Below are 27,661 nucleotides of genomic sequence, written 5' to 3'. Positions count from 1 at the left end.
CGGCAGTTCAAATTCAGTCTGGAACTGTGGATTTTGGACTATTGGTAATGGTTTAGGTGCATGTGCCAGCAGAATGATGATTTTTTCATTTTATTTTTAAAATAATATTTATTAAAGATTTTTTAAAATTATAAAAAAGAAAAAACAGGGGGAAAAAACAGAAAATGAAAAAGAAAAAATACATCCATCATTCTCAAGTTTTTAACTTTCATTACCTTCTTTCTTTGACCTCCTCCTCCTCCCCTTTCTTGTATCCTGGTTAATAATTATCACAGCAAATCCTATCCATAATTCATAATATTTTGTCCTTACATTATCTTAATCTATTTTCATCTTGTCTTATAGCAAACCTTGAAACTTAAAACTTAAATCTTTTTTTTACCGACTTCTCATAACCATACCATTAACCTAATTCTTTAAACATTTTTACTAGAACCAAGTAGTTCCATTTCAACATTTTTCTAGCATTCATCAATTATTTTAAAGCAGTCCTAATGATAAAAGAAAAACAAGTAAAACAATCCAATCTTCATCCAGCGTCCCTTCCTCCTGGTTCCGGATTTTGTCAGTCCTTTTTGTCCCATTTATCTAGCGCATTAACCTGGTGTCCTTATATCCGAGGCCCTCAAGTCTCTTCCATGTCCCTTCCACGGCTCTTCTTCATATTTTCCTTCCACTCGTAGGAACTCCAGCTTAGTAATATTTTTGACCCTTTTCAACAGATCAGCCCCATTTCCATAGTCCAGACTAAACTCCATGTGATATTTAAACACCTGTTTCAGATTCCCTCCAAAATTAAAAGCCCCCACAGCTCCAAACATCTGACGGCCCATTACCAGACTCAGAAAGTCCAAACATCCCGGCATGGGAGGGTCATTCCAACCCCCCATTTCCAAACCAAACCTAACTTTATCTTTCCAAGTCTGGTTTTTTCCAAATTCATTTATCAAATCCAAAGGCTCATGATCCTGCAGGGCCGCAGCTCCCTCCATTTCTGACACCCAGGATTCAGCAGTATCCTCTTCTCTCTTCTGTGCTGTCATAGCACACTCCTGTTTTAGTTCCTGGGTAGGCTCCATGTACTCACGGGTGTTTCTTTAGATGCCAAATTGTCCCAGGAAAAAGGCAGCGCTCTCCGGCAACGGCTATGTGGCTTCGCTCCACGGAAAAAGCAGTAGACTCACAGCACCGTGCCACACCCCCCTCTTCGCTTCGGAGCCTGTTTATGGGTTCCTTTGTGGGTTGGGGGGGCGCTAAAGGTGCCCGCCGAGTCCCATGGTCACAGGCTTCATCCGCCTGTGATTTTTTAAAGGGTCCCCGCTTCGCCGTAGCAGAAAAGACCCGTTTCGTGCGGAGCTGGTCCCTCCGGTTCAGAGGGAGTCCGCCATTGACGATGGCGCCACCCCGGAAGTCGCAGAATGATGATTTTTTTAAAGTGTTGCAGAAGCTGTCCTGTTCAAGCCTCAGATGCCAACGTTCTCCTCCTTCCCTCTCTTCTTCTTGCACGTCTGTGAGTATGAGGAGGAAATCATCTACTTCCAGGTTTAAACTGAGCATGTTGTTGTTGTTGCTTAGTCGTTTAGTTGTGTCCGACTCTTCGTGACCCCATGGACCAGAGCACGCCAGGCACTCCTGTCTTCCACTGCCTCCCGCAGTTTGGTCAGACTCATGTTTGTAGCTTCGAGAACACTGTCCAACCATCTCGTCCTCTGTCGTCCCCTTCTCCTTGTGCCCTCCATCTTTCCCAACATCAGGGTCTTTTCCAGGGAGTCTTCTCTTTGAATGGAGAGGTTTGACCTTCTTGCAGTCCATGGGACTCTCAAGAGTCTCCTCCAGCACCATAATTCAAAAGCATCAATTCTTCGGCGATCAGCCTTCTTTATGGTCCAGCTCTCAGTTCCATACATCACTATGGAACTGAGCATAGTTTGTCGTTATGTCTAAACCTGGCCCAACTCTCCTTAGTTTAAACTAAAACATGTTAAAGTACGTTTTGTTATTCAGAGTGTCTTGAGTTCACCCATCGTGTGTGTGTGTAGCATCACTATAATAATATAATTAATAATATATAATAATAATCTTATAATCCACACCCTTAAGCAACTTCTGTTAAAAGAATTCCAGGCAAGATGGTATGGCTTTTTTTTTCTTTTTGAGTGCTGATATTTCTTGTGTTTTTCTCTGACATGCCAAATGAGGTCTCTCGCCTCTCTTTTTTTGAACTGCTGGTGAAGGTTAAAATCTCTTTTTTTAAAAAGGGGAAAAAATAGTGGCATAATGCAGCCATTCAGGGTTGCACCACAAGAAAGGAAGGGGTTTAATGGTCTCCATATGTATGCTCTTAGTAATGGCAGGATAAAATTTTGCTATACCACATAATGGTAAACCATCATCGCTATAACATCCATGGGGGCTTTTAAGTGCCTTCTTTTATAGACACCCTTCTATCCAAGATTAATTCACTCAAGATTTAAGCCAGCAGCAAGTAAGGCAGAGACCGGTTGAGTTGTGCAGCTGAAAGAAACAGCTCGTAATTCCTAAAGGAATTAGCACTCTTTTTTAAAAAAAGAGAAAAAAGAAAGAAAAAGAAAAGGCAAACAAGCAGTTTGCAATCAAGTACCGTATTAACTACACTTGGAAATAGTTGTTTCCAACGCTTCTGGATGGAGAGCCACTTCAAAGCAAAGTTTTCTGTATGTACGTAGCGTGTAACAATAGTTCGGCGTGGAATGCAAGTACATCTTGAAGCTCATGTTGTAAAGCCCAGGGATTGCATTTCCCTGCTTCATCAAGGCTGATGGGACACGCTTGCACTCATTTCTTGAGTATGTTGCTGATAAATTCTTTGCACCTTTTCCCCGAACATGATAAAACATACACCTGACAGCTAAATGCGGAGTGGTAATGGGAACTCTTTTTGGCCACATGAAATAAATGCTACACATCATCAGCTTCTTGATTTTTATTTTTATTTTGGAAATGGTTTCCACTTTTTTCTGGCAAGAAAGTATCTGGTCCATTTAATAGCTTGCCTGAGAGGGGGTCACTTTCTCCCCTCCCGATCTGTGTGCTTGGGGAAACTGTACCTGTTGAATTCTTGCCTGTCATGTAGCCTCTTGAGGTGGTGGTGGTGAGGGTGGGAGGGGAAGAATATATTTAAGTACAGTTTGGATACATCCCCCTGAGAAGGGTGTTAAAATACCATTCTTTGTCCTGCTCAGATTAGATCCATTGAAATTAATGGACCTGACTAACATAGGTTCATTAATTTCAGTGCGTCAAGTCATAGTAAAATTTAGCTGCTTACAATCCATGGTGAACCCCAGAGGTATTTTGACACATGCAGGTTTTCTTCTGTTAATACAGTGGTACTTCAGGTTAAGTACTTAATTCGTTCCGGAGGTCCGTTCTTAACCTGAAACTGTTCTTAACCTGAAGCACCACTTTAGCTAATGGGGCCTCCCCCTGCTGCCGTGCCACTGGAGCATGATTTCTGTTCTCATCCTGAAGCAAAGTTCTTAACCCGAGGTACTATTTCTGGATTAGTGGAGTCTGTAACCTGAAACGTATGTAACATGAAGCACCACTGTATACCTATATACAGTTGTACCTTGGAAGTCGAACGGGATTCGTTCCGGAAGTCCATTCAGCTTCCAAAACATTTGGAAACCAAAGCGCGGCTTCTCATTGGCTGCAGGAAGCTCCTGCAGCCAATCAGAAGCCACAGAAGCACCGTCGGACGTTGGGTTCCAAAGAACGTTCACAAACTGGAACACTCACTTCTGGGTTTGCAGCGTTTGGGGGCCAAAACGTTTGACTTGCAAGGTGTTCAGGATCCAAGGTACAACTGTATTGCCATTTTCATACAATGCCCCCAATTTCCCATAGAACTAGGTTCACCATCCTCATTGCCCTCCTCTGGACATGCTTCAGTTTACTAGTGACCTTAAAATGTGACATCTGTAGGTGGATACACAGCACTCCAGGTTTGTCCTGACCAGTGCACAATTGAGCAGAATTATTACCACTCATTGGCTGCATTCAGAAAGCACATTATTGTATTTCCTCGATGTTTCCTTACCCGATAACTTCCATGTGTTATGCGATCTTTCACATGATTTGAAAACCACTTCTGGAAATCTAGCGTGATCTAGAGCAAGTTTAGCTCTCCTTTCCATGTTAATTGCTTGCAGGGAAAATCAGTTTGCAACCCCGTTAACCCAGAAAATTGTGGAATTTGGGGGAATAGTCTAGTTTATGCTTCTTTCCTGCTGCTTTCCTGGCTGAATCATAGGGGAACAGAAGCGTGTGTGTGCATAAAGGGGGCCAAGTTGATTTGTGACATGTCAGATGATGTCTGCTGTTTTATCGCACCATGTCCTCTGGTGTGCATGATGTTTAGTACAGTATGGTGGTTTATTGATCAAAAAGCCACAGCTCCATGATACGGCTGCTAAATACGGTGTAAAAAGGAATGTAAGGAACTAGGACAGAAGCATTCACACTATAACCAGGAAAACAAATGCAATTATCCCCCAAGTCTGAATGGACCCATGGTCCGAACAATCTCCTTCCATCAATGAAGCCTAAGATTGCATCATCTTTCTTAGCAATCACAATGATGACTCAGGTTCAGCTTTAAAGGTGCAGTCTTCAACCATTTTGTGACCCAGACACACCTTAAACCCAAGCATGCATGTTGGGGACCAATTCTTAATACTTACAACCAGTTGTATGTGTTGTAGCACTAAGCAGATTATTCTGTTTTATGCAAGGCTTTCTCCATGGACATTGCAAAGTTCTCCCCCTCTCCTCCGCCTGCCCTCTGGAGCAGAATCAAGGATGTCATGGGACGCACTAGCACTAATCCTTGACCTAGCACAAGTTTTTAGCTCAGTGTTTCCCAAACTTCAGTTTCTAGCTGTTTTTGGACTACAATTCCCATCATCCCTGACCGCTGGTCCTTCTAGCTAGGGCTGATGGGAGTCATAGTCCCAAAAGACCCAAGTTTGGGAAACATTGAAGAGACTGATGAACTTAAGATACCGAGGTCCCACCGCCCTCACATGTACTACTGCCAAATCAGGACCTCTGCTTATGCCTTTGGATAATTTTGTACCAATGTAGGGTATTTTACATTGATATCTGTTGATTTTCATCTTGTTGGTTTGGGCCTGGTGCTCTCAGCCTCTCAATATTATTGTGAATCTCGATTCTGTTCTTTGGGAGTTGCTTTCCCTCCCAGGTTTTGTGTCATCTGCAGATGTGATCCGCATCCCTTTGAAATGGTTCTCGGGGGAACCCAGGAGTTGATCTTGCAGGCAAGTGGCAAGCAGGTCCGACTGGTGAAGCTAAGTAGGTCTGGTCCTGTATGCTGCCTTGGAGGAGGCATCAGCTGCAGACCACATGTGATGCTGCTCCGAGGGCTTCTGAAGGAAAGCAGGGTATAATTTTAACACAAACATGTTGTAATCCCCAAGTATTACAACGGCTTAAAAGCCAAAACTGCATCAGTGAAGGAAAAAGAAAAAGAGCTACTAATGAAAACAGAACTACTTGGGGAACAAACCAAAAGCCCTTTGAAAGGAGCGGCCTTCATGTAGTTTAGAAATATTTATTAATTTAGATACTTTAGCCTCTGGCAGAAGAAGGTAGCTTCTGTATTTATCATTTGAGACATACTATCATTGACACCCTGCCTTTGAGGATTGCTAGCATGTACAATGAACACCTTTTGTGTGTGCATGTGGCATCACACCTGCATTCTCTGCTGCTGAATTCCAGTACTTTCTTTTTGCACATGCAACTCTTGGAGACCTCTGGAAGTCCTGTTTTTGGAACAGCCCTTTCCACCTGCATGGAGGGAGAAACGGTTCCTAAACAGAACCAGGAGATGATCTGAAATCATCATTATATTTGACTTTATTTTGTAATGTTTTATTCTAGATTGTTTCATTTGATGTTTTCATGTTGTTTTGAGTCCCCTCCCCCTTAGAAATATAAAGCGGTATAGAAATGAAATTAATAATAATAATATAAATAAGTGACAATCAGTCTTGTGACATCACCAACGCTTCCAGCTTCTGTATACAGTGGTACCTCAGGTTAAGTACTTAATTCGTTCCAGCGGTCCATTCTTAACCTGAAACTGTTCTTAACCTGAAGCACCACTTTAGCAAATGGGGCCTTCTGCTGCCGCCACGCTGCCGGAGTACGATTTCTGTTCTCATCCTGAAGCAAAGTTCTTAACCTGAAGCACTATTTCTGAGTTAGCGGAGTGTGTAACCTGAAGCGTATGTAACCTGAAGCATATGAAGAAGAACAGGAGTTTGATATCCCGCCTTTCACTCCCTTTAAGGAGTCTCAAAGCGGCTAACATTCTCCTTTCCCTTCCTCCCCCACAACAAACACTCTGTGAGGTGAGTGGGGCTGAGAGACTTCAAAGAAGTGTGACTGGCCCAAGGTCACCCAGCAGCTGCATGTGGAGGAGTGGAGAGGCGAACCCGGTTCCCCAGATTACGAGACTACCGCTCTTAACCACTACACCACACTGGCTCTCATATGTAACCCGAGGTACCATTGTATGCACTACTGTAGAAGCAGGAATCATGGCAGGACTTAGATTAGGAATGGAAGATGCCAGCCCTTCCTAATTGGCAGAGAGAGAACTGGGGCAGAAACCTTAGCTATTGAATGGCTCATACTACACTTCTTCATCTTGCATCCGACAAACAAGCATTCTCTCCACTCAGCAGAACAATGCAGCTCCACCAAGCAAACTTCATGGCTTAGAGAGCTTACATTGGGACAACTTGGCCATCTTTTTTATAAAGTCAGATTCTTTGGAAGTTGAGTGTGCACCCCTCCTCCTTCATTTCTCCAATCCCACCCACTGGAAAGCTGCAATGCTTTGCTGTTTACCTCCTTGTTGTCAAGCAAAAGTATTTATGGACCTTTTTAGCCGCAGGCCATTAAAAAGCAGCTATTTCCAACAAGGCGTGCATAATGGGTTTTCTGGGTCTTGTCGAGGACTCCTTTCCCCAGCAAGCTTGAAACGTTTTGATAACCTGGGACACATTCATTTTGAACATTTAAAGCCCTATGGTGGAACTTCAGCCATGGCTTCTCCCATGGAATGTTGAGAGCTGTTTTAGGGCGGAACAAAAAATAAATGGCTTCTTTATGTAGTGCATAGTTCAACCATGGAATTCTTTCCAACAAGATGTATTAATGGCCACTGACTTGGATGGCTTTACAAGAGATTAGACAAGTTCCTGGGGGATAATGGCTATCACTGACTAGTACCCACAATGATTTTCTTCTCCGTCCACTGTTGGCTAGCAGTATTCCTCTGAATACAAGTACAGTGGTACCTCGGGTTAAGTACTTAATTCGTTCTGGAGGTCCATTTTTAACCTGAAACTGTTCTTAACCTGAAGCACCACTTTAGCTAATGGGGCCTCCTGCTGCTGCTGCGCCACTGCCGCGCAATTTCTGTTCTCATCCTGAAGCAAAGTTCTTAACCTGAGGTAATATTTCTGGGTTAGCGGAGTCTGTAACCTGAAGTGTATGTAACCTGAAGCGTATGTATGTAACCTGAGGTACCACTGTAGCTGTTGTATCACAAAGTACGTTGTTGCACTCAGATCCTGTTTCTGGGCTTCCCATGGATTTCTGGTTGGCTACTGTGAGAATAGGATGCTGCCTTAGATGGGCCTTTGGCCTGATCCAGCAGGGTTGCTTTTATGTTATTGTGGATGTCTTCTACCAGTAAAGTGCTCAGAATAATTATCCTCCCCGTTGCTGCCATTTTTATGGCATTGAAAACACTCTGCTAACCATAGCGATAGCCGTTTCAGCCCTGTGGAATCCTGCAACGAGGCTGAATAAATCTTCTTTGTTTCATAAGAGTGCTGTGCCCGACAGACAGCCATTCCAGGGAACACTGGTAATTAGGTTCATGTTTAATGTGTGGGCAAAGGAACCCTTTGGCTTCTGAGCTTAATTCCCTTTTATTATCTTTGTGTAATCTGAGTAGGTTCTAACTAGGAGTTCTCTAAGAATTGGGGTAGCTGGTTTTTACAGCTATAATTTAGGCATAGTTACACATACCTCTGACAGTTCACCACTTCCTGTTAACATATTCAGCCCATAAAATGCAGGGATGTTGGGATAATAAATTGTTCCTCAAAATGATTTTGGTTCTCTCCTTTTTGAGGTCTTAGTTTTGTTCCCCTCTTTTCATTCATTCATTCATTGACCAAGCATGGAACAGCCCTTTATTATTGGAAGAATTAATTTTTCTTTTAACCACAATGATGTTAAATAGATCATTATTCGTGGTCGATTCACTTTTTTGCTGAATCAGCTAAGTATTGCATACTTTATCACCAATATTCCTTTACCAGCTAACTTTATACCAGTTGCTAGAAAACACAGGAGGGGAGAGCACTCTTGTGCTCAGATCCTGCTTACAGGTTTCCCACAGTCATCTGGTTGACCACTGTGAGAACAGGATACTGGACTAGGTGGGCCATCGGCCTGATCCTTCAAGCTCTTCTCATGCTCTTATAACGAGGGGGAAGAGAAGGGGCATACAAGTAGAAGAGCACAAATGTGCAATGAAGTGCTCCTTGAATGAATTTAATTTTCTCAACAGCCAGAATGGAGAGATCACTTTTTTGCCTGCTGGCTGCTTTGAAAGCAATTCTAACCTATAGATCTGCTGGGTGCAAGAGATTACGATGGGACAAAGGTAGGAGCAGCACAGATGCCACAGCTAACACCTGCAGAAAACTCTTTGGCCACAGACCTGCTGCTGTTGCAATTACCGGTAGTGTGGCGCTGTGGGTTAAACCACAGAGCCTAGGACTTGCCGATCAGAAGGTCGGCGGTTCGAATCCCCGCGACGGGGTGAGCTCCCGTCGCTCTGTCCCTGCTCCTGCCAACCTAGCAGTTTGAAAGCACGTCAAAGTGCAAGTAGATAAATAGGTACCGCTCCGGCGGGAAGGTAAACGGCGTTTCTGTGCACTGTTCTGGTTCGCCAGAAGCGGCTTAGTCATGCTGGCCACATGACCCGGAAGTTGTACGCCGGCTCCCTCGGCCAATAAAGCGAGATGAGCGCCGCAACCCCAGAGTCGGTCACGACTGGACCTGATGGTCAGGGGTCCCTTTAGCTTTACCTTAATCACTATACAGTGGTACCTTGGTTTACAACCATAATGTGTTCCAGAGGTCCATTTGTAAACCAAAACAGGTTGTAACCCAAGGCGCGCTTTCGCCAATGGGGCCTCCAAAAAAAAAAAAAATTGTTCGTAATCCAAAACTAAAAATAAAAAATGGGTTGTAATCCAAAAAAAGTTTGCAAACCGGGACACGCACTTCGGGGTTTGACGTGTTTGTAATCCAAAACGTATGCAAACCAGACTGTTTGTAAACCAAGGTACCACTGTATAGTGAGTTGCTATGTTGTGTACTTTTAGAAGTATGCTGTGTTATGAATTTTATGTGTTATGTTACTTACGATAACAGGTTGGATCAGAGAAGGGATTTTTATTTATTGGGGTATGAAGCGTCGTTATTATTTATTTATTTAGAAAGACACAATTTAAAGACACAGTTTAATGGTACAATTAATGTCACCGGAATATTACTGTGGATATCTAAAACCCTTAGTTTTGTGTATGTTTGGATGCTCCAGTTATCAGGCTGAATGAGTGCATGATAAATAAATTGGGGAGAAAAAGCCTAAATATATCCCTTAGGACCTATTTTAGTCCCAGAGCATCTGATTTAGATACTTCTTGAGATTGCTTCTTATCTAAGTGGAACCATGCTGCTATGTACACTCCTTTAAAAAAAACACACCAAAAACCATTATCTGATCCTTGTGCATTTGAACTTGAGCTCCTGTGACAAAGGCACACTTGTTTGTGCATTCATGGAGTTTTAACGAGAAGCTGGTGTTTGGTAAGTGAGAGCACCTCATTTCCTATAATAAGGCACAGTAAAGTCACTTGTAATGCATATGTGATTGCACAGAGAAACTGAACACAGAGGGACCCACTTATGTCATCAGAAGCCAGGAAATTCAATTTAAAAAGGAAAACTGCTTAAACCTACAACAGCCTGAGCCAGATAACTGGAATGTGTGTGTGTTCAGCAGGGATGTAAAAAGCCACCCTTTCCTATTTCGTCCCATGTTTGTGACACACAGCAGCGTTTCCATTCCACTGCAGTTAATCTTCCACCAAAAACTACATCTCATTGTCCGCTGTGGTGAAATCTCATAACTTGTGCAATCTACACAATTATGTAAGTTATGTCACACCACCCCATTTATTTCAAAGCAAAGGAAACAGAATGCAAAAGAGGAAAAGTGTAATTGCACATCATTTGCGGATGGAAAACAACAGCAATAGTGAATATCGATTGTATTAACAACTTGATTTCCATTCCTCATATGGGACAAATAAGTAGAACATGCAGCACAGCAGAATGGAAATGGGAGCTGCATGGCATTCTGTACAAGGCAGATAGAAAACGATGCTTTCATAAAAGCCTAATTGGAGGCGTCTGAAGTCACAGCAAAGTTTGTCTTATCAGATATGAGGCAGTGAAGATCTGAAAATAACTAACATTTTGAGTGGCCAGCTCTAGCAATCCTGTCACCCATAAATTGAGCAGAATAATGCATTAAATAAAATGGGAGTTTCCTGTTCATAGAGTATAAGGAAGAATTGTTGAGATCCTGACTAGATATTTGTGGCTAGAAATCTCTGTGGAAAAATGAATAAGTGAAGTTGCTCAAACAGTACAATCTTATTCATGGTTAAAGGTAAAGTTAAGTCCAGTCAGTTAAGTCCAGTCAGTTAAATCCAGTCACAAATGACTCTGTGGTTGCGGCACTCATCTTGCTTTACTGGCTGAGGGAGCCGACGTTTGTCCGCAGACAGTTTTTCTGGGTCATGTGGCCAGCAGGACTAAGCCGCTTCTGGTGAAACCAGAGCAGTGCATGGAAATGCCACTTACTTTCCTGCCGGAGCGATACCTATTTATCTAATTGCACTTCGACGTGCTTTTGAACTGCTAGGTTGGCAGGAGCAGGGACCAAGCAACGGGAGCTCACCCTGTTGCGGGGATTCAAACCGCCAACCTTCTGATCGGCAAGCCCAAGAGTCTCAGTGGTTTAGACCACAGTGCTACCCGCTGTCGTTAGTGTGGTTGTGATGGCAACAAACTGTATTAAGGGTCGCCATCACTAGTTAAGACTTAGTGTGGAATGTATTTCTGCCTATCTGAAACCCAGAAGGAGAGGTGTGCATTCACTTTTGCAATTAATGAAAAACAGAGCAGATGCCTAACCAATTTGTTTGTCAAAAAATAATGATGATATCAAAATGAATGGAAGAAACAAATGGAAATCTTTTATTTTTGTTTCTCCCATTCATTTCTCATAGGAGGAGTTCCTGAAACAGACAAGAGGCATTGTATTGCTTAACAAATTGATGTGTACAGGGAACCTTCTGTAGGTAGGAGAGATCTGAATGTTCAAAAGATATGAAAACTGTCAAATTGGGAAGCTCAGAAGATGTCACTCCTTTTTGATTGCTTATAAAATGGGGTCCTTGTCTCCAACCTGCCTGAAGCTTGGCACATCTTGTAATGCAATGCCTAAAAAATGTGTCCCATTTACATGGAAAAGACCAGAGTCAGACATCAAATGACAGTCTTGGTATCCACAATAATAAAAATAGGGTCCTTCCAGGCTAGTGTTTTACTGCATGAATATTCTGCAGCAGGTTCCTAACACAAAAATAGTGCACTAGCAAGTGGTAATATCCTCTCCTAGTTTGTTCTGTGATGCTATAGCTCAGTCAGTAGAGCATGAGACTCTTAATTTCAGGGCTGTGGGTTTGAGCCCCATGCTGAGTAAAAGATTCCTGAATTGCAGGAAGTTGGACTAGTTGACCATCATGGTCCCTTCCAACTGCACAATTCTATGATTCCCTAACCTAACCACATTATTGCTGACTGGAGGGCTTATATAGCACAACAAACATGGGACAAAAATAAGCCAGCACGTTTGAGGTAGAAAAAGCTACAGGATTTCATCAGGAAGTTATGGTATATGCACTGACCCAAAACAAGCAGCATGATCACCCTGATTTTGTTTTGCAGGTGCAAATATTATTGAAAACTGTTTGCACTTGCAAACAGATTCCCCAATTGCATCATAAACACAAAGGATGTCTGGGCGGGTCCACAGAAACGAAAAAGTAACAAAAAAGATATAGTAGGGGAAGAGAAATGAAAGTAATGCTGCTGTAGACCAGCGGTGTCCAACTGGTCGACCACGATCAACAGGTAGATCCCTGGATGATCATGGTTGATCATGGGATTAAAAGCAATGTTTCCACACACACACTCCTCGCTCTGTCCCTACGTAGCGTCAAAAGGGTGATCTTTTATAGTCTGCTGCCGACATTAGTTGGCTTTATTGTTTTGTGCACTTGTTAGTGTTGTAGATAATGGTTAGTGTTTCCTCCCTAAAACAAGCTCAACAACTCTGGCCTCCCCCCCCTAAAAAAACCACAGGAACTCTGGGCAATCCTCCCCTTCCTTCCACCCACCCACCCCATGCACGTTCCTCCTCACTCCAGTGATAATGGGTAGATCACTGCCAGTTTTTTAATACTGGGAGTAGATTGCAGTCTCTTGGGAGTTGGACGTGCCTGCTGTGACAATTGAAAATAAAATGAACAGGGCATTCAGGAATAAAATGAAAAACAGAACTCTCCCCTCGCAGCCTCTGTCTTGGAAAGCTGCTACCAGTTTAAGTGAATAATCTTAAGCTTGGTGGGCCAATGGCCTGTCTGACTTGGTCAGCTCCCTGTATTCCAGCAGTAAATGAAATTTTATACACACAATCAGGTACTGATGTCTGTGACTGCAAAGTGGTGTCTGAATGTATCAACGGATGAGATTACGGGTGCCCAGTAAGTATTGGCAAGCTAAACTTCACGAACCTTTTGTTCAAAGTATTATGATTAATAGAACAAATCAACCAGTTCAGTGGTGATCTAGAAATTATCTCTTTATTATGTGTGATATGTATCATTAGATTTTTATGGAATACAATGGATGCGTTTTGCATTCGCTTCTGAACAGCTGCAGTCAAGATGCTCAACGTAGCTTTTCATTGTGTGTTGATACGTCAGTGTTAGTAAAGTTTGTTTCAGAGTTGAATCATGTGGACTCCTCCCCCTGCAGGCTTGTTTATGAAGGCTCTTCTTCCACACATCCCCATAGTCAAGAAGCCGGGTTGAGGAAGTGGTTTAACTTAAAGCCAAAACTTGACACACTTGTTTGTCATTGTAGTGATGAACTCTTGCACGCAATGGCTATTGTTCTGTGAACATGGACGCATCCTGATGCCCGGTTTTAATTCTGCAGAGCTCATGAGTTAAATGCAAAACTGTCACAGAAGTTGTGGGAAACTGCATGGAAGTTCCATATGTTAAGATACTGGCAAAATGCAGTCTGGGGGCTGTCCTGCAATGACTAAATGTATTTTATTAACTCATTCATCATCGTTGTTTTACTTGTATGTTGCCTTTCCACAAAAAGCATCAGCTCAAACTGGTTTAAAACAAAGGAAATGGGGAAACAGCTAAAATTAGACCAAGCACAGTTTCATAATACAGTGGTACCTTGGGTTACATATGCTTCAGGTTACATACGCTTCAGGTTACAGACTCCGCTAACCCAGAAATATTACCTTGGGTTAAGAACTTTGCTTCAGGATGAGAACAGAAATCGTGCAGGGGCGGCACAGCAGCAGCAGGAGGCCCCATTAGCTAAAGTGGTGCTTCAGGTTAAGAACAATTTCAGGTTAAGAACGGACCTCCGGAACGAATTAAGTACTTAACCCGAGATACCACTGTAATGTAATAGAACCATAGAATTTTAAGGTTCGAAGGGATCCCATGGATCATTTAGGCCAACTCCCTGCAATGCAGGAACCATCTAAAGCAGCCTTTCTCAACCTGTGGGTCCCCAGATGTTGTTGAACTACAACTCCCATCACCCCTACCTAGCAAGGCCAGAGCTCAGGGATGATGGGAGTTGTAGTCCAACAACATCTGGGGACCCACAAGTTGAGAACCGCTGACTAAAGAATCCCTGACAGATTACCACCCAACCTCTGTTTAAAAACTCAGATGAAGGAGAGTCCACCAGCTTCCTAGGTAGTTCCTTCTAGGCTTCCTCATTTGGCTCATGGGGCCATTTTTTCGACGCAACACTCACCTCTCCGATGACAAAGTTGACAGTGTCAACTTTGAGGCAGGTAAAATCTTGACTCAGTCAAAAGTGGTTTGTAGACACAGCCCACCAGCTGATAAGCAACACTGGCAAAGCCCCGCTTTATAAGGTCCTGCAAACCAGCTGATTGTCAGGTCTTCCACAACACATTGCAGAGCACTCTGTCACAATGGTTTGTGGCATGATGTGCAAAGGGGTTTCCCAGCCGCCTGATCACTTGGTCTTGTGGAGGTCACTGCAAAGGGCTTTACGGCTGTGCATTCGCCTGCATGATTTCATTTCATACCATGTGAGCAAAAAAGGGGTCACTTTACATCATTATATTAGGGACGCGGGTGGCGCTGCGGTCTAAACCACTGAGCCTAGGTCAGCGGTTTGAATCCCCGCGATGGGGTGAGCTCCCGTTGCTCAGTCCCTGCTCCTGCCAACCTAGCAGTTACCAAAACTATGTCAAAGTGCAAGTAGAATCATAGGTACCACTCCGGTGGGAAGGTAAACAGTGTTTCCATGTGCTGCCCTGGTTTCACCAGAAGTGGCTTAGTCAAGCTGGCCACATGACCTGGAAGCTGTCTGTGGACAAACGTCGGCTCCCTTGGCCAGTAAAGTGAGATGAGCGCTGCAACCCCAGAGTCGTTCACGACTGGGCTGGAGAGCCAGTGGTGTAGTGGTTAAGAGCGGTAGACTCGTAATCTGGGGAACCGGGTTCACGTCTCCCCTCCTCCACATGCAGCTGCTGGGTGACCTTGGGCCAGTCATGCTTCTCTGAAGTCTCTCAGCCCCACTCACCTCACAGAGTGTTTGTTGTGGGGGAGGAAGGGAAAGGAGAATGATAGCCGCTTTGAGACTCCTTCGGGTAGTGATAAAGCAGGATATCAAATCCAAACTCCTCTTCTTCTACCTTTTACATCATTATGAGATCAGGTGACTGACAGGTGCCCAATGCTTCTTCCATATTTGGTCATGGGCATGGAGTGGGGGGAGGTAATGACTTGGCCCACCACCCAGATCCAGTTCCACACCCCTGATGTTAGCAAACAGCCATGGTACTTGCAGCCAGTGTTCAAAATTGGCCAGGCGCTTTTTGTACCTAGCTATTGGCCACTTGTGACCAGATGAATATGCCTGGGCTTCCAGGATGCTGTCTGACATCTGCACCATCTCAGGATCATTGGATCTGGATTGTTTTCACACACTAATCCCCCATCCTGTAGAATTCTATCAGCTATATTTTATCTGTACAATCTGAATGAATTTCTGGAACCCACATGCTTATTCTGTGCAGCCTGAGCAGGAGCTGCGAACGATGTTACAGTTAATTGTTGCAGCTTGTCTTCACTTACCCCACAGTTGTGAAGAATATTCTGATGTTATGAATGGTCCATGCCACCATTAAGAAAAAGAGGTAGGAATAGGCCAATATAGATGCGGACTGTCAAGTGACTTTTTAAGTTCTCAAAGTTGTTAACCTTAACGTTCTCAAGGTTGTCACCTGAACTAGCCAGATGTTTACCTGATAATCAGTCCCCATCATCTAAGACTTTAGAGCCATCTTGCCCCCAAATGGCAACTAGACATTCCATTTTGGTGACGGTATTCTTGGTTTAAGGAGCCATTTGGCACCTAGCTTATATATTTGAGTTTCTGACACTGCTTTCAGCACTTTTGCCTTTCTATATTCTTCATTGACTCCAAACTATGTGTGTGTTTTTCCCTTCCTCCTTTGTTTTCACGTGAGTGCCACTTCCTTCCTGCCATCCTCCCCATATTTCTCACTCCTGCCTGGCTTCCTGTCAGCATCCTTCATCTCCCCCGATGCATCTGTTGTACATGCCTGCCGCTTTTCCAAATTTGCCTGACATTTTGGCATTTGCCAGCTCTATCCCGTCACAAGCTGCTGTTCAGCTGGACATCTGACTATGGGAATATTGTTTACTGAATTTGGCTGGATATCCTTTGGCTGAGCAGCCAAAAAGCCATCTTTAGCATGGCTTCCAAAACCTGGTGCTTGAGAGCTTTGTACGCTGCAACCAAGCTTTCTGCAAGGCCTTGCCCTAAAGGGCTGGAGGGATCTACCTTTCTTAGTTGAATCGAAGCTTAGCTTTGAGCATTAGGTATAAAGGGATTGAAAGAGCCAGTAAATAGGAAATGTCTTAATCACCATGCCAGATTTTCCCACTTAACGTACAGAAGTGTTGGCAGGTGGGTTAGATTTTTACAATGCCATGTCTAAGAATGTGTCAGCTTTTCCTGTTTTTTTCTTGAATAGGCCCCGAATATGTCTCAAATGACGGCAATACTTGAAATTTTTCTCAAAATTGGATTTGGAGTGCCAACTTAAAATGTGCCCTCGGGCACCTAGGTTCAGACATCATGTCACTGTGACCTGTGCCCATCTGCATGTCTAGACTATAATTGAAGTTATGTGGTCAACAGCTTTGGCCACATCTACCCTGAGATTTTGTAGATAACTTGGGCATCATAAAGTATATTAAGTCGAAAGTTAGTACCTTCTGGGGAACTGCAGAAGTTTCCTTTTCAGCCTCACTTTATGTTTCAGGTGGCCTATATTCAGTGATTGACTTCTTTATGCATGCAGGAAAAGTATGGGCCATTCATCCAGGAATAGCCAATGCCATCCTGATTTGTTGAAACCATAACTTCCATCAATCCTGACCATTGGCCATATTGGCTAAGGCTGATGGAGCCCCCAACATCTATAGGGCTCCATTTTGGCTACCCCTGCATTAATGAGCCTGTTTAGCAGGCAACGTCCCTTATGAACGACCTTTCTTGGATCCTGCTTCTGGGGTAGAGGTTTCCACTGGGCAATTGCTTTTACTTGAGATCCTCATGAATTCTATTTTCCAGCAGATGCTACCCAGAACTTCTTGGGAGAGCAAAATATAAAATAAAATAAAAATTCATCTAGGCGCCGGAGGGATAACTATGATGCTATTGCATCTGCAGTTATTCAAATCTCTCCTGTCGCATTGGTGCAGTGTTAGACCGTGTATGCAGAGCGGAACAGACTTAAGTCTAGCACAGAGTATGAAAAATGTAACATAGGTTATTGGGGTTCCCATTGAAGCATGTCCAGTATACAGTCTCCCCATCCCCTCGGTGTCCTGTGCAGATCCATTTCTCTTAAACAAGACCAAAATTATTTCACTCATTTCCCTGTATGTTCCTCAGGATTGTAAACATGTTACTGAGCAAAGAGCTGTTTGAAATCTGAGGAATCATTCCCAGGGTGGGTGACCTCTGGGCCTCGAGATGCTGCTGAACTACAGCTCCCATGATCCCTAGCCATTGGTCATTCTGGTTGTGGATGCTGGGAGTTGATGTTCCTCAAGATTTGGAGGGCCACAGGCTGCCCACACCTGTTCTGAGCAGTGTTTCCAATGCAGAACAGTGCTTTCTGTGGGTTCAGTTACATGTGGATAGAGGTTCTCTCCTGTATGGAAGTAAATCTTAAAAATCTTGTACAAATAAGGCACTCAGTTGTGATCAGACATTGCACAGGGGAGCTAAATTATTCTAAGGTCAGGTGCCAGTCAAGTCATTCTGTAGGTTTTATTATTCCGGCGGGGTCTTGCTTGTAATTTGTAATGCACCTAGCACAATATTAGGCTCTTAAAAACACAAAGGTTTTATTAGTACATTTTAGCCTTCATCTCATCAGATTAACTCATTGCAAATAGGCAGCCTGGATTTAAGTTTGTTTAAATATCTCTCGGGAATAAGACTATATAAACGATACACAAATATTTAAACTTTGTTTATCCGGGACAAGTTTGTGGCCTAAAATATCATTCGAGGAAAACCAAGTTGTTGCTTTTAATGTCTAAAAGAGCTTAGAAAAAGATGCATTAGCTGAAGTAGGTTATCTGATTCCTCCTAATTCCTAATGTTTAAACAGCTTTTGTCTTTTGGAAAGGCAACTTCTGCTCTGCCTAATTACTGGCAATAAAAAGTAAGTAAGGGATTTAAGACTTACGGAGTGTTCCAGTTGGAGGAAAGTATAATTAAAGTTGGCGAGGTCCTTGTTTCCTTTAGGAAATAGAGACTTTAGAAAGGTTTTAAGAGACACTAATTTTTTATTTATTTTTTTAAAAAATGTAGCTTGTCTGTGTTAAGCTCATGTTCTGAGTGTTTTAACTAAATAGTAAGCTGTAAGGAGCGCATGTTCTCAAGGACACTTTTTAAAAACAACATCTCGAGGGATTTCCCTTCCCTTTTGCTAATTATAGACCCCTTCCATTTTGCACTCACACTTTAACTGCTGGTGCACAAGAGGTAAGGAGGAGTTCAAAAGGAAGATGGATCCAAAGGGAAGGCCCATGCATTATATATCCATGGCATTTAGCTTCAAAGCAGTCATAATTAGACTCTTAGTGAAAAGGGTGGGAGTTTCAAAGTGATCTACACCAGCCTGACTTTGATACAAATGAAGTACTTTGAACTGAAAGTCAAAACTTTTTTTGGCAGTGGAGTGAGGCGGGGGGAAAGAAATCGGGCAATTTGGATTTCCTGTTGGGTCTAAGGCTATCCTAAGAATGGAGCAATTATTTTATTTTATTTTATTTTGCTAGAGTCCTAGTGGGATAGCGTTTTTACTTGCTACCCACTTTTAACTCGACGCTGTTTTGTAATCAAGCTTAACTGCTGTTTCAGTGTTTTCCTTGGCCTGTAAGGATAATTTCTGTTAGTTTTTCTGGCCCGCCTGAAGCCCCAGCGCAACGGACTATCAGCTATAGCCTTACAAAACAGATACATCGTCTCTCACTCACACTTCCACATGCCTTGTCTGACCCTAGCAGCACTTTTAAGAATAAAAACGTAAAAACGACGAGGTCATATCCAGCACTTGCACGGTGGAACTTCTCCTTCCTCTCCTCGCCCTGTGTTTCCTTCTGCCAGACATGCTCCACAGGACCTCCTGACCTTCTGGAGAACATTTTGAGGGCACACGGGGCGCTGCTTAGGAATTTGCACTGTGAAAGTCGGTTGCAGGAGTGGAGCAGCAATGCTGGTTGCAACCCACTGCTTCCAAAAGATGCATAATTTTTATTTTCCCCTTTATTTGTAGATGTTTTCTAACTGGCTGCAGAGTGGGGCTGCACTGCTCACCTGAGCTCTATCCGAGATGAGTTGCTGCAGCAGACGAAGGGTTCGGCTTTGGCAAGGTTGGCACAGCGCAGATGCACTGGGGCAGCCAATTCTGCTGACAAATTTGCACCGTGCCAGCCTCGTCACTGACGCACCCCTCTCCATCTCTGTATACTGCATTGACTCAGCTCCATGGTGGTTGGCTTCATGTGCTGCCCATTACACCATCCACTGGTAATATCTGGAATTTTTTGCTAATAAAGCCATAGCAGAGCTAGTAAAAAAAACTCAACAACACCGCTCTGACAAGCAATGACCCCTCCCGGGGTTGTAAGTCAGCTTGAGCTACTTCTCCACAAACATCATGAAGTTGCTCAGCTTATTTCTGAACCACAATGATGCTCAGGAATAATCCCCTGTCAGTGATAAATAACTCCAGGGACACCCTACTCTTTCAGTTATTTGGTTTATTACTTACTGTTTTCAGGCCATGCATATCTGTTTTCCTCTAATTCGACAGCTGATTTGTTATGACCTAATGCAATGACAATAAAACCATTATTTACATTTACTTGAATAGTATAGTTTTATCTGTGTAGACGCAGGACACATCACCCGGTGAGCTTCCTACCACCCCGTTTGGCATTATCATTTGAAACGGAAATGCAGGAAGTTGTCCCTCCTAGAATAGAATAGATATCGTTTGGGAGAATCATCTGCCAACATAGCTCAGCCCCAGTGTGAACTGCACCTGTCATGAGAGCAGAAGAAGAGGCCTGCTAGATCAGGCTAGGGGCCCATCTAGTCCAGCAGGCTGTTTCCACAGTAGCCAAACAGATGCCTATGGAGAGCCCCAAAGCAACAGCACTCTTGCCACTCATGAATCCCAGCAGCTGGCAATCAGAGGCCTCTGGCAGTTGATTTAGAACATAGCCACCATGACTGGTAATCATTTGATGGCCTTCATCCAATGGGTCTCAAACCCCAAAGACAGGCTCGGGCGGATTGAGCAGACAAAACCAACAGTAGGTCGAATGGTCAAAAAGGTGTAGAGGGAAGCAAGGGGCAGATGGAGCTTGTCATGTGGGAAGGCATCCCATCTAGGAGAAGGAAACTCAGATCCTAAACTTCTGCTGCCTTGCGGAATACCTTCAGGAGACAAAAAGGCTAAGGAGTAAACTCTGCACAAATCTGGAGTGGAGTCCCTAAGGTGGTTGGGTGGCACCTTGTATGCCTCTTTCTGGCAACTCCTGCAGCCAAGCTGGTGTCAGGTGTATTGCTTGTGTTCCTTTGGACCACATCAGTGGGGCCAAGAAAGAAGTCTTGTTGTCTGGGCAGCCAGGACCTCCATACACACTGCCCAGGACCTCCATACACACTGCGCCCCGGGAAAGTCACTATTGCTATTAATGCAGTGGTTTGACTTCACCCCTAGAGGTGCACTCTATTGTCTCTCGAGACAGATGGATGCCAACAATCCTCCAGGAATTTGTCTGGTCTTCTTTTAAGGGCATCCAAGTTGGTGTCCATCATCGCTTGGGGAGCAGCTTTCAGGGTGTGAAGGTTTGAGTGGCGTATCTGCTCTCCCTTAGGGAAGACTAAGTATGTGCGGGTTTGGCAAGAGCAGTATGGTGTGAAAACAGAAAGGGCAAATAGGTAGGTAGGTACATCCAGCACCTACCCCCAGTTGGCTTATTCTGTCCCAAAGGGAAAGGTCCATAACTCTCGGCTTTGCATGAAGAATGCCACATGTTCAGTTCCTGTCATCTGCCACTAAAAGGATCAAGGTAACAGTTGATGTAGAAGACTCACCTGCTTCTATGCAGTGCAGCAAATACTTTGCTAGGTGCACCCATCTTTGTGTGCCTCATCTACATGAGGTCCGGAGGGTGGCAACATGAGAATGGTGGCTTTTCTGTGGTGTCTCCCCACTTGTGGAATGCTCTCCCCAGGAAGGGTTCCCTGGTGCCTTCATTTCATATCAGGCAAACACATTCCTCTTCTCCCAGCCTTTTGGCTAATTAAACAATCTATGGCCTTTAAAAGTGTGTTGTTTTTACGATGTTCTGTGTTCTTTGTGTTTTTATGTTGTAAACATAACTGCCCTCGGATGAAGGGTAGTATAGAAATGCAATTATTATTATTATTATTATTATTATTATTATTATTATTATTATTATTAATTTCTTATGAAATGTGAAGGGGAAGCTGGATACATGAAGTCTCTCAAGCTGGTGCAGCAATTTCCCCAAATTTCTCCTTTCCTCTGTGTTTTCAACTACTCAAATCTAGCTTTGGAGGGCAGCTATGAAATCATGTTGAACAGTGTCCGCCAGCCCTCCCTAAATGTACAACCCCTGCCTGCATTTTGTTCAGTTTCTCATTTAGCTTTATGACTAATGAGTCCCAAGCGTAAAGTAGCCAACACCAGTTCATGTTATTGGGTTTCCTCCTTATGCCACTGCACGTCTTGACTTTAAGTGTTGCTCTCTTTCACTTTGCTTCAGTTTTTTAAATGCTTCAAACGTGTGTGTGTGTGTTTTCGCCTTTTGCTGTTTGGGTAGATCTGGTGTTGGGCTTGTGTTTTTGTTGGACTGCCACATCTTTGGATCCCTGCAGATTTTGGGGCTTGGAAAAAGTTGAAACTTACAATAAAAGACAAAATAAACAAGCCATCAAAGGGGAAAAAATCAAATCTCTGTTTATTCACCTGCATGTGAGACTAACGCTGGTCCAGAGCAGCAAGCTGAAATATTTCAGATATTAAAAGACTTGACAAAAACAAATTTAGTTTTCAATATTTGAGACATAAGTACATGGCAACAATGTGCAGGTTGTAGTTAGCGGGATACATGGAAGGGTGTGGGGAGTAGTGATGGAAGAAGTGGAAATAGGCAAAGGCCGATAGTTATTGGTAATGCCAACCAGGATATAGTTCCATGTATATAGAATTATAGAATCTTAGAGTTGGAAGGGACCCCCGGGGTCATCTACTCCAACCCCCTGCAATACAGGAATCCCAGCTAAAGTATCCATGACAGAAGGCCATCCAACCTCTGCTTGAAAACCTTCAAGGAAGGAGAGTCCATCCCCTCTTGTGGGAGTCTCTTCCACTGCCAAATAGCTCTTACTGTCAGAAAGGTTTTCTGAATGTTTAGTTGGAATCTCCTTTCTTGTGACCTGAAACCATTGGTCTAAGTCTTACCCTCCAGAGCTGGAGAAAACAAGCATGCTTCCTCTTCCATGCGACAGCCCTTGATATATTTGAAGATGGCTATTCTATCTTGTCTCGGTCTCCTCTTTTGCAGGCTAAACATACCCAGCTTCTTCAGTTCCTCGTAAGGCTTGGTTTCCAGACCCTTGATCATCTTGGTTACCCTCCTCTGCACACGTTCTAGCTCTGCACACATTCCTGCACACGTTCCAACATCCTTCTTAAATGGTGGTGCCCAGAATTTGACACAGTATTCCAGGTGTGGCCTGACCAAGGCAGAATAGAGTGGTACTATTACTTCTCTTGATCTGGACCAGGCTTCCTCAAACTCAGCCCGCCAGATGTTTTTGGCCTACAAGTCCCATGATCCCTAGCTATCAGGACCGGTGGTCAGGGATGATGGGAATTGTAGTCTCAAAACATCTGGAGGGCCGAGTTTGAGGAAGCCTGATCTGGACAGTATACTTTGGAGACACATCTTTGTGTGTCTCCCCTAGGCACACGTCTGTGCAATTAAACTTAGTTATAGTGACAGCCAGTGCATTTCTGAACAGTTATATGTCTCTGACATTGACAGGCACAAGCCTGATACCCAAGTGTTTCCAACCACCCAAGAAATGCAGGGGTTCCCTCAGGAAACACACATGCTGTCTGCAACAAATGGCCCAGTGTGATCTTCAACTCCCTGCAGGAATGTTCCTGTGTATCCATGCCTTCCTGTAGGATGCTATAAAAACATGATAGCCAAAGGTCTATCTAGTTCAGCATCCTCTTCTGTTTCTTAACTCTCTTACTTCATTGGAAAGATAATACCATACCCCCCTTTGTACTATGGATAGAAGGCTTGACTACTCCTGCAACATACAAAGAGATTGCTTTAAGACATAGATTGTGTATGGACAAATACAGTGATATTTTGAATGCATCTATATGAAGCACAATGACTTGTTACTAATTTTATACTCATAAGAACAATCATACTACTTATTTACCCATGCTCTACCGATAGCCATGAATAATCGGGTAAATACAGTTCTGTGTTAAAAATGAGGATAGAGGAAAGGTTTTTAAGAATGGGTTTGTTGTCAGGAAACTGATTTGGCCTGTCTTTCTTTTGCAATGGGTTGTGCTTCAAGTTCCCAGTTGAAAGTGTTAAGTGAAGATAGGTACAAGGTGGGACGTGGAAGAAAGGTTTTAAAACCCATCAGCCCCTGGGAATCAAAACAGTCTCTATTTCCCCCCGTCCTAGTTTACAAAGTGACACTTCCTTAGAGGTGTTCACACATTATGTTCCATCTGTGTACGCAAATAGTTAAGCTGCGCTCTCATAAAAGCATTCACATTCAACAAGTGTACAGTCTCTGTACCTGTGTGCACAACAGTTCAGATGTTAAAAAAGCAGTATACGCTCTGTTACAGAGACGTGTACGTTTGTTTATTTTATTTCATAAAATTTATATACCTTTTGATTTGGGGGTGGGGGGCTCAAAGAGAAGATAGTGCAAGAGAAAGACAGGCCAAATGTTCAAGGAGAGTACAGAGACCTGGGGAGAGTCTTTATGGTTGGTTACAGAGAACTGGAATATCAGCTCCAGGCCTTGGGATCTCTCATCCTGCCACAGCACATGCCCATTAAGCAAGCGGTTGTCTCGTCTTCAGGCCCTTAACAGGCAATGCTTTCCAAGCTGCATTAAGTAATGTTCAAAATGCGCAAGAGCCACAGAAGAGCTACATGCGGTCTGCTGTTAAATAAGCATTAGAAGTCAGTAATCCATAAGCCTTTATTATTGCAGCTTCTGTCTTTGCTCATTAGTCTTATCTAATGCCGGCTTTAATTTCCACTGATCTATTTATGCTAGAATTTCACTTAATAAACCTTGTATGGATTAATCTGGTTGTCTTCTTGGCGCACATCTTAAACTTTTAAGACTTAAAGGATTCTCCTTTCAAGACCCTGGCTGATCCAAAGTCCCATCATAAGATAAAGATTTCTTGGAGGGCTACCAAGAAGCTGGGATATAGAAGTGAAATTGGTGGTAGGAAACTCTCAAAAACAAGATCTAAACTGGCATGTTTATGGCCCAGAAACATAGTTGGAAAGTCATAGTCCTTTTCTGCTCCTACCTCCCCAGCAACTGGTATTTAGTGGCAATCTGCCTTTGGTTATGGAGGTTCCATATTTCCATCATGACTAATAGCCCTTGATAGACCTGGCCTACAGGAATTTGTCTGCTTCCATGTGGAGCCACTTTCAGCCCTCCATTTTTTGCTTGTTTTCCTCCTGAATACGCAACAGTGGGTTGGATCCAGACTTAAGTTACGCCCCATTGAAATCAACGGGGAATACTAGTTTCACAGGTGTAGATTTTTAGTTTTGGCCATCTTCTAACTAGAAAAGAACAGTTAATTTTTTTTATATTACACATTCTTTTAAAAATATCACAAAAGGAAAGAATGTTCTCTTAGTTTCAATTTTCAAATTAAATCCACTGTCCACTAGCACAAGAGCAGATGGTGGAGTTTAAAACTCGTGCTTTCCTGTGCTGAGCAACATTCTGCAAGTGCAACAAGAGATTAATTTAGTGCTACACCATATTATGACAGATTAAATGACCTTAGATTAGACTGCAGATGCAGCCGTGGGGGAAAAGATAGGCTTATGCTGAAGTAAAAACCACTTTCCTCCTTTGAACCCAATCCTTATTGTTGCTGCTCCCATTTGTACACCACTTTCCACTGACTTCGCTTAAGTTGCTCTCCAACTTCATTTAGTATTATGCACGTATAGTAATAATTTTTGGCTTGTTAAACTATACCACATGGCGTGCGGGGGGGGGGGGGAGGGGAAGTGAATAGAGCTTTCACTTCCAAAGCAAATTGGAAGTGCCCACTTCGCTATCATGTCTGCTGAAGTTGCCTGCCCTCTCCTTCAGTTGTTGTTTTTCCTCTATGCAGGCTTTTAAAGGGAAGATAAATATTGCCACATGCTTATTTTTGGGTTCTAATACTGTTGTTGTCATCGTCTTCTTTTTTAATTCCACAGCCAACTATGGACCAAATCCAATTTGCAAAGGCTGTTTGTCTTGCTCAAAGGACAATGGATGCATCAGATGTCAGCATAAGTTGTTCTTCTTTCTCCGAAGGGAAGGAATGAGGCAATATGGGGAATGCTTGAATTCCTGCCCGCCAGGGTACTACGGTCTGCGAGCCCCAGACATGAACAGATGTTCAAGTGAGTTTCCTTTCATGTTTCTTTTTTTTAAATCTGTAATTTCAAAACTAAGTTATTGGTGAGGGTGGAGGACATAAGATGATACTTTTGTAGACAACTCCAATACATTGTAGGCATTCCTTCCTAAAAGAATCTCCAGTTGTCTGGACGCTGTGCTTTGGACACCTCTAAAGATTTGTTGTTGTTTAGTCATGTCCGACTCTTCATGACCCCATGGACCAGAGCACGCCAGGCATTCATTTTACATGATGGTTCCTGAGATCAAGGAACAGTTTTTCATCTGGTGTTTGGATGCTATCAGATGCTATTTTGAATCAAGTTGGTAGATTGAACCTTTCAAAACTGTCCCGTCTTGAACCACTGATGTCAAAAGTGCATTGGTTCCCCTCCCATTTCTTAGAATTCCCAAGCAATTCCAAGTGCAAGCCTCAATCATCTGTAAATTTATTATCCATTGGAACTTCTTTCTTCCCTTAGGTCATAAACCTGTGTCCCTTCCAGTGTTGTTGGACTACAACTCCCATCATCCCTGACCACTGGCCATGCTGTCTGGGGCTGATGGGAATTGGAGTCCAGCAACACTGAGGGCCACAGGTTCCCTGCCGATGGGGGGGGGAGGTAATTATCTGAAACAAACCTCTTGCTTGGTACACTTACAATTGTTTGTAAGTGTTCATACAGTGGTACCTCTGGTTACGTACGTAATTCGTTCCGGAGGTCCGTTCTTAACCTGAAGCACCACTTTAGCTAATGGGGCCTCCTGCTGCCGCTGGGCTGCCGCTGCATGATTTCTGTTCTCATCCTGAAGCAAAGTTCTTAACCTGAGGTAATATTTCTGGGCTAGCGGAGTCTGTAACCTGTAGCGTATGTAACCTGAAGTGTATGTAACCTGAGGTACCGCTGTATATTTTTGTGATCAGAATCTGTTTTTCCCAGTGCTTTTGTTCTAAAAAAATGTTTAGGGGTACTCTCATTTTGACTCAAGAAAATCACCATTTTATAGTTCAATTTGGGAAAAATAAATACAGTATATGGACAGAAGTACAAAGATTCACAAAATGTTTAGGGGTATGCGTCCTCCCAGAAAAAAACGCCACTGGTTCTTCCCATCTCTCTGAGCAGAAGAGATACACCTGCTATCTGTTCTGTGCCTTGAGCTCTGATGTTGGGCAACTCCTGTTTAATTTCAATGGGAGCTTGCACTGTTTTGTGTTCTGAACTCATGATTTATGTTACCGTTTTATTTATCTTGGTTCTGGTGCTGAGTATGCGCTCATTTTTTGAAATGTCAGTTTGACATGATGAATTAAATTCTCTTTCTGGAACTTCTTGCTTAACTTGAAATGCCCTTTTGTCGCTTCCAAGATAGTCCTGCAGTTCTCCACAATTCCCCGTGTGCGTCAGTGGGACTTGAACTCGGGTAATTCTGTTCATGACTCCGAATTAAATCCAGTTGTGTCCAGCGGGCCTTATGTGTACTTATAAGTGTACTTATTATTGCAACCTAGCTCCAGTCCTTTTTTTTTGGTGCGAAAGTTTCCAGGTAAAGCTCTGCCTGGTTTCATTCACTTTATGATAACTTCTCACAAAACTATTGAAATTCTTGGAAGTTTTCATGTTTTGATTTCAGAGCACAAAGTAGTCAAGCTCTCACACCAGCAGAATAAGTTTGGATACAAGTTTCCCTAAGTTGTGTGCACAGAACAATGCTGGCTATGCCACAGTTTAGCATTATATGCAAACAAACCCTTTATGTCTATGAAACTGCATTTGGATAAATG

At 43.2% G+C, this 27,661-nt stretch overlaps 1 protein-coding gene across 2 annotated transcripts in view; it reads left to right on the top strand.

Annotated features, from left to right (window-relative positions):
* Window positions 1-27,661, top strand: part of RSPO2 (R-spondin 2) — a 103,809-nt gene that overhangs the window by 28,884 nt on the left and 47,264 nt on the right. For both annotated transcript variants that reach the window (XM_083622327.1, XM_083622326.1), the window contains exon 3: window positions 25,692-25,880. In XM_083622327.1, coding sequence (XP_083478453.1) covers window positions 25,692-25,880 — 189 coding nt within the window. The remainder of the gene's footprint in view (window positions 1-25,691; window positions 25,881-27,661) is intronic.

This window comes from Podarcis filfolensis (genome assembly GCF_964270895.1).
Source record: "Podarcis filfolensis genome assembly, chromosome: 7".
NCBI lineage: Eukaryota > Metazoa > Chordata > Lepidosauria > Squamata > Lacertidae > Podarcis > Podarcis filfolensis.
This window is presented reverse-complemented; position numbering and strand designations above follow the sequence as displayed.